The sequence below is a fragment of the Sander lucioperca genome, chromosome 23 (assembly GCF_008315115.2).
Source record: "Sander lucioperca isolate FBNREF2018 chromosome 23, SLUC_FBN_1.2, whole genome shotgun sequence".
Taxonomy (NCBI): Eukaryota; Metazoa; Chordata; class Actinopteri; order Perciformes; family Percidae; genus Sander; species Sander lucioperca.
The window spans coordinates 11,483,262-11,493,261 of record NC_050195.1 but is presented as its reverse complement, the minus strand read 5'-3'; the positions used below and the strand labels follow the sequence as shown (position 1 = coordinate 11,493,261).

General features: G+C 42.6%; 1 protein-coding gene and 1 long non-coding RNA gene across 4 annotated transcripts in view; one reads left to right on the top strand and one right to left on the bottom strand.

Annotated features, from left to right (window-relative positions):
* The window catches only part of rps6ka3b (ribosomal protein S6 kinase, polypeptide 3b), a 56,983-nt gene that overhangs the window by 18,844 nt on the left and 28,139 nt on the right, over positions 1–10,000 (top strand). The window contains exon 1 of one of the 3 annotated variants that reach the window (XM_035998059.1): positions 3,748–4,021. The exons of 1 other annotated variant lie outside the window; for it this stretch is intronic. In XM_035998059.1, coding sequence (XP_035853952.1) covers positions 3,785–4,021 — 237 coding nt within the window. In that variant the 5' untranslated portion in view covers positions 3,748–3,784. Of the gene's footprint in view, positions 1–3,747; positions 4,022–10,000 lie in introns of those variants that run through there. One more of the 3 variants, XM_035998058.1, reaches the window with a different exon arrangement.
* The window catches only part of LOC116040042, a 12,444-nt gene continuing 4,599 nt past the window's right edge, over positions 2,156–10,000 (bottom strand). Inside the window, exons 2-3 of the long non-coding RNA XR_004102565.2 lie at positions 5,894–5,900; positions 2,156–2,266 (exon numbers count right to left, since the gene is read on the bottom strand). This is a non-coding gene — a long non-coding RNA (uncharacterized LOC116040042). The remainder of the gene's footprint in view (positions 2,267–5,893; positions 5,901–10,000) is intronic.

Here is a 10,000-nt window from a genome sequence, read left to right as displayed (position 1 = left end):
AAAACTATGAGCTGAAAGACATGAAAATGCTCAGTAGAGCTGCTTTGTTCGTGATATTTTATGTGCCTTTTATCTCTTCGAGCGTTGGGCTTTAACACATAAGTTCCACAAAAACATGTGGTGCTCTTTGTATTTTTCAACATATCTATATTCGGTCCAGTTCCACCTTGTCTTTTGCCCTCAAGTCTCTGTGTGTGTGTGTGTGTGTGTGTGTGTGTGTGTGTGTGTGTGTGTGTGTGTACCAGTCCACACTCAGGGAAGGCGACAACAGGTGGAGGTAATCCACGAAATGTCACGCATCCGGTCAACGGTCCAAACTGGCATTGTGTACATTGTGTTTGTGTGTGAGGGGGTTTGTGACAGGTGGAGCGAGGCTGCGTCCTCTTTGTGTCTGTGCTGGACTGTTCCAGTTTGTCAGCTGTGGGGTTTTGGGGATATTTGATTTGCGTCACTGTGTGTCATCTGTGCGTCAGCTTGTGTTTGTCGTTTTTATCTACGTACATTATGTCTGTATCACTGTGGGTCTTTGTATGTTGGGTTGTTGCAGGGATAGAAAGCAGAATTACTCATTTTGTTTTACACTATTTAAAATCCTTTTCATGTGCATCTTTTTTTTTTTTTTTTTTTTACATTTCCTTGTGCTTCTTTTATAACTTTAATAACGTGTGTACGGTCAAAAATAGTTTTAGTCGTGCAGCAGAAAACTCAGATTGGACAGATAGTCTAGCTAGCTGTCTGGATTTACCCTGCAGAGATCTGAGGAGCAGTTAACCATAGTCCTCACAAATCCACCGGAGGTTAGAACGCCAACACAAAGGAAGCCCAAGGCAACGGATATCCGGCCTAAATGAGTGAAATCCGGCGGATTTTCCGGCGGCGACGGAGCAATCCCGGAAGTGGAACGTCAAGGATATAGACTATATATTCACTAGATAGCTAATAGGAAAGGTTTTAAACTGTTCAGATGCACCAATCAGGGCCGGGGGGGGGGTCTAACTGTGTGTCAATCACTGCTCATGCACACACATTCATTCTCCCTTGTGGGGGGAGGGGCTTAGGAGACCGTTTTGGGCTTTAGCAGAAAGGGGGGAGGGACTGAGAAGTTGTTGATGTTAAAATGTTTTGGCTAAGTCCTGGATCTTCCCAATCCTACCTACGGCACCTTTAAGTGACAACACTTTAATGTATTCATGAAATAGATACACAACTTCAAAACATTTGTGTGTGTGTGTGTGTGTGGTGTCAGTGAGGGCTGTTGGGGGATTCACGTTACCCCTTCCCTCGATCCTCTGTAACGCTGACGTGTCCTAAGATATTCACCATGAAACGGACACTACTGCAGGGTTTTTCCTGACTCAGATTGGGCCTTTTTTGGGGGGAGGGGTGGGGGGGGACTACACAAGACAGCAAGCATGCGGTTGTTTGGTAAATTGCTATGAAACACATTCGAAGAGGACTTGAATTGCTATTTTTCCTCTCAGTTATCATTTTGGTGCTGGTGATTTTCCTTTGGGGGCTGGCTTAAACCTCTTTGGGGGGGTTGCCTAAAATTCCTCCATGCAGGAATAACCCTGTACTGTACTGGCTTGGACTGGTTGTTGTTGACACACTCCAGTGTTGGAAGAAGTATTCAGATCATTTTACTTAAGTAAAAGTAGAAAGACCATAATCTAAAATGACTTAATTAAAAGTAAAAGTCCTACATTCGAAATGTTACTTCTGTAAAATTACAAAAGATTTATCTGCTAAATATACGTATGTATAGTATCAAAAGTAAAAGTTTTTTTTAGACTCTTCATCATTATTATTATTATTGTGTCTGCGTCACATCTATCAAACAATGTGGGGGAGGTTAAATGTAGTGCATTAGGAAGCAAATAAGGAGTGTTTCTCAACTAATTACAGTCAGTAATACAGTAATATAATGTACATGATATTGACAGATAGAAACAGGGCACCTTGTGGTCAGAACTGAAATTATAATGCATTGTGATTTGTCTCTGTTTCACTGCCTAAAAGATTGAAGTTGGTGTTTTGAATTGAAGTAAATCAACTTGTGCCGCAACGATTAATCGTTTAATCGATTAGTTGTCAACTCTTAAATTAATCGCCAACTATTTTGATAATCGATTAGTCGGTTTGAGTAATGTTTTAAGACAAAAGTCAAAATTCTCTGATCTCAGCCTCTTAAATGTGACTATTTCCTAGTTTCTTCTCTCCTCTGTGACAGTAAACTGAAGATCTTTGAGTTGTGGACAAAACAAGACTTTGATCCACATTTTTCACCATTTTCTGACATTTTAGAGACCAAACAACTAATCGATTAATCGAGAAAAAAATCAACAGATTAATCGACTATGAAAATAATCGTTAGTTGCAGCCCTATAATGAATCAACAACTATTTTTAATGATTGCCGTTAAAGTCATAACAAGTAGAGATGCAGACATCTAGTGGGGTGGTAGTAGCTCGGTCAGTAGGGAGTTGGGTTATTTTGTTTTGGTGGACCGGAGGGTCGCTGGTTCAAGTCCCCATACGGACCAAAGTATGGACTGGTAGCTGGAGAGGTGCCAGTTCACCTCCTGGGCACTGCCAAGGTGCTCTTTAGCAAGGCACCAAACCCCCCCAACTGCTCGGGGTGCCTTTCCATGAGCAGCCCCCTCACTCTGACATCTCTCCATCAGTGCATGTCGAGGTACTGAGCATGTGTGTGTAATTCAGACGGTGTAAAGGTGTGTAATGTGTGTAATAACATGAAAAACATTGTAATTTCCCCTTGCGGGATTAATAAAGTATACATTATTATTATTACTATTACATTATTATTTAAGCTTCTCAAATGTGAGGATGTGCTGCTTTTTTATACAAGTTTATATTTTGTATAGGGCTGCACAATACATCTTTAATAAAGCAATATCAACTTTAAACACATTGGGAAAGGCTGCGACATATCGCAACAGACACTCAGATATATTTTGAGTTAGTTGGAAAAAGTATCTGTACAAAACTACACTTTAAGTGTAACTTGTTCTTTTTTTAGTGCTGCCTTTTATGTTCAAATCAATGTTCAGTTTGTTCAATTAAATAATGTTGGAAATTATTTCCTTTTGTTTGTTTTAAGGTAACCAAGCAACTTGTTGTATTTTAGCAGAATATTGAAAGCCTCAGAACTAAGTACACTTTCATATCTGTTTTATTTATCCACGTAATCTCGTTATCGCGATATTCAACATCGTTATAGCCTAACACAAATTTTCCTCGTATCGTGCAGCCCTAAGTTTTTATAAAGTTATTAATTATAATATTAATTATAATAAGATAAGGTACACCTTATCGATCCCTAGCGGGACAATTCACAGTCAGTTGACAGATTGGGACTCCGAGTCATTCGTGTTTTTGACTGACATTTGCGTGGTTGAATGTTGAAAACTTTGAGTGAGTGAGTGTGAATGTGTGAAAATAGAAGTGGGAGTTCTCCTCCTTGTGGTATTTAGTCATTGGTCGGCGTGGTTATGTGACTGTAGAGTGAATGGGGATCTCCAGGACACCTGATGGAAACACTGGGTGGAAGGTTACAGCTGCATGTTAGCGGAGAAGGGAGGAGTGGGGGGGGGATCCCGCTTCCCATCCCAATTTGGATCTGTGCCCCACTCTCCCCTCCCTTTCCTCTGGGTATCCCCTCACACTGACTCACACTTGTTTGCCTGTCCCAGTCCGAGGCATTCGCTGCCACAGTGTCGCTCCAACAACTCCAAGCTCCTCAAGCTCCTCAAGTTCACTTAGTGATGACGCGCCGCACGGTGGAGGCTGAGCCGGCAAAGTGTGTGTGCGCCGTCAGCGGCCTCGTCAGGGCGCTGAGGAGCCGACTGAAGGTGCTCCGCCGCCTTCTGATGCTCGCCGGGACGGACGGCAGCCCCCAGCAGCCGGCCCAGACTTTTGATAGCGCCCGCTGGGAGCAAACTAGACAAAATGGGGGGACAGTAATAGGATGTTGTGGACCAGAACACTCCGGTATGGAGAGAGTGAGTACTGTGGGTAGTGCTGAGTGTGTATGTGTGTGTGTGAAGCTGCTCGGGTACTTTTGTTTGTGTCTGTGCATCTGATCAGTGTCACTCTACAAGTCCCAAAACAACAGGTTAGCATTCATGAAATATATTTAACTTTCGTTAACTCAAAGCAGTCGCTCCAACTGGTTTTACTGGTCTAATGGCAGCCACAAAACAGATAAGGAAGTAGATATATTGTGAGTTTCGGGCCTGTTGTGCTAACATGAATGATGCAATGGTGGAGGAAGTATTTAGATCCTCTACTTGAGTAAAAGTGCTAATACCACACTGTAAAAAATAGGGCTGCCCCCTCTAAGTCGACTAATTGGCCGCTTTGGTCTTAGTCAACTAAGATTTCTTTGGTAGATTAGTCCTGTGTTATGCTTTTTCATGCTGAATGACTACTGGGCTTTAGTTATAGTGCATTTACCTCTGAACTCAGAAGCCGGAACTGGGAATGACGTTAAGTTAAATGCGTTCCATTTACAAGTCCGATTTTTCATTGTGGGGTTAACTCTAGCCAGGTTAGCCAGTATTAGCAATACCAGTAGTTAACAATGCATTACGCTGATTTTTAGGCTTACAAACAGCGTAACAACATGTCCACAGATAGAAGTTGGACAAGCCTGTGTGCAAAAATCTTTTTAAAGATTATTTTTTGGGCATTTCCACCTTTTAATTGATAGGACAGTCTAGACATGAAAGTGGAGAGAGAGGGGGAAGACATGCAGGAAAGTGTCGCAGGTCGGATTCGAACCCTGGGCCTCTGCGCTGAGGAACAAATCCTCCACACATGGGCGCGCGCCCCACCAACTGAGCCAACTGGGCGCCCCCTGTGCAAAAATTTTAATCTGTAAAGTAACTAAAGCTGTCGGATGAATGTAGTGGAGTAGAAGTAGAAAGTTGCATGAAAAGACAATACTCAAGTAGAGTACAAGCACCTCAAATTTGTATATAAGTACAGTACTTGAGTAAATGTACTTAGTTGCTTTTCTTAGTTCTGGTATCAGATCAGGAAGCATAAAAAAGGAACTGTTTGAGTTGGAGGTTTTTATGTATATGAGTCAGCTGTAACCAGATGGCACACAGACAGCAAATTGACATTTTTATCAGAAAAAAATGTCGTATGTTTATTCTGGGGAAAAATGTTTTTTTTTTTCAAATCTGTGGACTGCATAGGAATCATAGAAAAGTACAGCAAACATTCTCCAAAGTGACAAAACAGGAATATTGTGTAGTGTGTGTGTGTGTGTGTGTGTGTGTGTGTGTGTGTGTGTGTGAAGTTTCCTGTTACCACTACCATCATCCTCTCTAACACTGACGTGTCCTAAGATATGCACCGTTAATCAGACGCTACTGTTCTGGATTTGACTGGTTGACAAAATCCAGTATTTAAATCCTCAAATCATACTCAGTAAAAGTAGAAATACCATAGTCTGAAAGTACCTTAACACGTTGGAAAATCTAGAGCAGATAATAAATAAATAACACTGACAAAGCTTTACAAAACTTGCTAAAGGAGTCCACTGGAGACTAGTCTCTCATAGCCAGACCTTCCTCCACAGCGCTGCGGAGGAGGGTCTGTCTAGTCCACACAGATTCTGGGATGGGAGATAAACGTGCTCTGCTTTATTGGCATTTCTTTAAACCAATCACAATTGTTTTGGGCGGCGCTTAACGCCCAACGGAGCAACGGCGTCTGCAAAATAGCCTCGGGAAGGAACTTGTTTTGGTGGAACGTGTGTACGTTCAAAAGTAGTTTTAGTCGTGCAACAGAAAACTCAGATTGGACAGATAGTCTAGCTAGCTGTCTGGATTTACCCTGCAGAGATCTGAGGAGCAGTTAACCATAGTCCTCAGAAATCCACCGGAGGTTAGAACGCCAACACAGAGACAGAGGAAGGGGACAGACATCCGGCCGAAAATGAGGGACAGCCGGCGGAGCCTGAATGAAACATCATCGATATAGACCATAGAGACCAAATACAACCATTAGATCTGAGGAAAGTCATAGTTTTGATGCTCACATTGATTTCACATTCATTCAGCGTAGTGGTGCCCAAATCGTCTTGGGTGCTGCTGCGGAAAACCCTGGTCTAAAAGTACTCTATACAAGTAATAGTCCCGCATGCACTTAAAGTACTCGCAACCAGCTGGGAGTTTTAGAAATACTTCATAATAAGTAAATCTCCCTGCAGTCAGACACTAGACTAGTGTAGATTTCTGCGTCTGACCAGCAGTTAAAAAACGTGTGCACAGTTTATGATAATTTAATTTGATGTCTGCAATGTGTCCGATGGGGAGGTCTGCTGCTGTGTGCAGAGCAGTGTAACAACATAACTCTGATTCCCTCTGCTCACGAGGCCTCTTAATTAGTTTTGATGGCGGACAGACGATGCGGAGTGTTGCAGGGCTGCCGTGCTGCGTCCTCTCCAGCTGCGTTACTGATGGCTCAGTGGAGACCTGTTAACCTCGCTGTTTCTGACGGCTCACAGTATGTTTGTCTGTTTTAGTAACCCAGCAGTCAGTAAAGATATCAAGGTACATTTTTCCAAAGAGTGACTGCTATTTATTATAAATGTGAGCATATTTGGAAAAATTTAATGAAATAAATCTAGCTAAAAGCCCAAGATGACGTCCTCAAATATCTTGTTTTGTCCACAACTCAAAGATATTCAGTTCACTGTCAAGAGGAGTGAGGAAGCTAGAACATATTCACATTCAAGAAGCTGGAATCACAGGATTTTTAAATGTAATAGTTGACAACTAATCGATAAATCAATTCATCTTTGTTTCCAAGATCACGAATAAACCTAGAAGCTTAGTTACTTTCTTCGTTATGTTTTCTATCCAGAGCTCAGACGCAGGATTCGACATGACAATTTCTTTTAGCTGCAAAGTAGATTAACATCCTAAATTTACCACCGGTGACATTGTTGTTATTTTTCCTTTCCGTGTGTGGGATGGAAATGTACTTTATTAATGAGCGCAAGAGTCGAGTTGGAAGCTGTGCATGTGTGTTTGAACGTCTGCACAGTTGAGATGGAAATAAAAGCTAACAGGTGCAATAACAGGTTAGAGAGGCAGGTAAAGTGTGTGTGTGGGCGTGTGCTGGTGTGTGTATGCATGTGTTATTTTGTGTGTGTGTGTGTACTTGTGTGTGTGAACCTGTGTGTGTGTGTGTGTGTACATGTGTGTACGTGTGTGTACATGCGTGTACGTGTGTGTGTGTGTACGTGTGTGTGTGTGTGTGTGTGTGTGTGTACGTGTGTGTGAACGTGTGTGTGTGTGTGTGTGTACGTGTGTGTACATGCGTGTACGTGTGTGTGTGTGTACGTGTGTGTGTACGTGTGTGTGTGTGTGTGTGTGTACGTGTGTGTGTGTGTGTGTGTGTGTGTGTGTGTGTGTGTGTGTGTGTACGTGTGTGTGTGTGTGTGTGTGTGTGTGTGTGTGTGCATGTGTGTACGTGTGTGTGTGTACATGTGTGTGTGTGTATGTATGTGTGTGTGTATGTGTGTGTACCTGTGTGTGTGTGTGTGTGTGTACATGTGTGTCTCTGAGCACAGGTGCAGGGTTAGCAGTTTTAATCCGTGTGATTAAGAGGTGCTACATGAGCATCCTGTCGCTTCGGCTCTGATCCTCCATCTGTGGTCTGACTCACACTCACTAACACACATGAAAATTTAACATTCCTCATCAGCTCCTCATCTTTTCAAACATTTCATAAGCCATGTTCTCAGACGGTCAGCAGCATCCCAACTCCGTTTTGTTGTTTGCTCACCAGCTGCTTTGGGGCTCTCAGCGTCGGGCTGCGCTCGGCGGCTTCGTCTGATGGAGGAATCTCATTTACATACGGCGGTTTGATGTTTTATACTCAGTGCTGATGACATGCAGAGTGAGGCTGTTTTTTGATACCCTTACATTAACAAATATGAACATGTTTTTCTACAAAACCCAAAGCTCTCAAGGTTGTTTTAACACAAAAAGGCGTAGGAGAAGCTTGCCTCAACAAAATTCTAGACTATCTGATCAAAGACTCCTCCAAGTGAGGTTCCATAACCAGCGCAAGCAGAGAGGATTAGGAAACTATACCTGTATTTTCATTTCCTGCTCCTTTATACATCGACTCCACTATCTGTCAGAGGGAAATACTGTTCTTTTTAATCCACTACATTTATCTGACAGCTACAGTATCTAGTTACATTTCAGAGTAAGATTTTCAGTGAATTTAAAAATGTTATAAAGTAGAAACTCCCCATCATCAGTGTATTTAGTAGGTACAATTAGTTTCATGTGTTTAATGAAAAGCCAGAAACATCTAGCCCACTGTGATGCAAAAATAATCCAAAATAATGTTAATATATGTTATATAGAACGGCCCCTTTGAGTGTGCTAAATATATAGTGTACTGAAAGGGGCCATTCTGCAATACAAGTACTTTTATTTTTGATGCTTTAAGTAGATTTAGCTGATATCGTTTGACTTTTAAACGCAGGACTTTCACTTGTAATGTAGTATTTTGTAGTGAGGTTTTGGTACTTTAACTTTAGTAAAGTATGTGAATGTAAAACTTAAAGTACATATGGCTGCACCCCTCGCTGCAGTCTGACCTTTTCCCATGAGGTATGAGACGGAGAGAATAAGAAAAAGAGAGGTGCAAACCACAGAGGGGAGGTGAGAACGGTTCAAATGAAGATAGTAAAAGCGAGAGAAAGTGGGAGGGATGGAGGGAGGGATGGAGGGAGGCGTAGATGCCTCTGAGGGAAAGAGAAAGTGGGAGAGAGAGGTAGACAGACGAAGAGAGAGAGAAAGACAGAGGGAGGGCGAAGAAGTGTTCCGCTGGCACCGGCTCCATCCTGTAGCCTCGCAGTTAATGCACAGGAGCATGTTAGCGCCACAGAGCCTGAGCCGTAGTCGGGACTACAGGACCCACAATGCACTGGGACACCCGGAAGCCAGCAGGTCACCCACCTGGGAAGTACAGGTACGGAGGACAGAGAAGCGATGGAAATAAGAGGAAAAAGCTGGACAGAGAATGACAGAGAGAAAGGATGGATTGGGCAGCGCAGAGCAGAGAGGAGGATGGGATGGGATATGTAGTCTGGATGTGTTTTTCTTGTTTGGTTTATTGCTTCAATATCCAGAGTACACAAAGCTAGGAAGCTTTGAAAATAGTTTGAAGGAGGGAGGGTGTCACTGAGTCCAGTCACACAGTATGATATCATTAGTCACTCAGCAGCTACCGAGGGAAGCAGGTATTGGGGGTGGCTCCATGACAACCGTGCATCCATATGTGTGTGTGTGTCCCGTTTAAACACACGTGTGTGTGCGTGTGTGTTTTGTGGTTTCCCACTGAGCGGATGACGAACATTAGGGAACCTGTTGTGTAATTCACTGAGATGAGAAGAAGACTGGGCGAAAGGAAACAACAAAAAAAGCACGCTCACACACTAACATCGCTGCTCTTTACAATGTTGTGTTTGGGATTTCATAAACTAAATTCCTTTCATTATAAAAACGCCCAGAGAACCCGCCCGAGCTTGCTGCATCCAGCTGTTGTTGTATGTGAGTGTAGGAGAGAGAAACGGTTATAGATTAAAAAAACATGAGACTTCACTTAGTGGAGAAACTAGAACTGCTACCTCTGAGTCGATTAGTCGTCATATTTTATGCGTTTTTCATGCTGAATGAATTATGCTGCATTCCAGACACAATGTTTAGCCCGTAAGTTACGACTTCAAGTCACGACTCACAACTTGGTAGCGTTCCAGGCAAAGTCACGACAAACCCTTCTACCTAGCGTTAGCTAGCGGCTACCTAATGTTGACGTTAGCTAGCGCTAGCTGATACTAGCGATTTCTAGTCGCCGACATATTTTGGGCTTCATTTAATTAACATAACCTGTAGTAGTACACAATTGTATGTGTATTGTTTTGATTACAATGTGCGGAATTA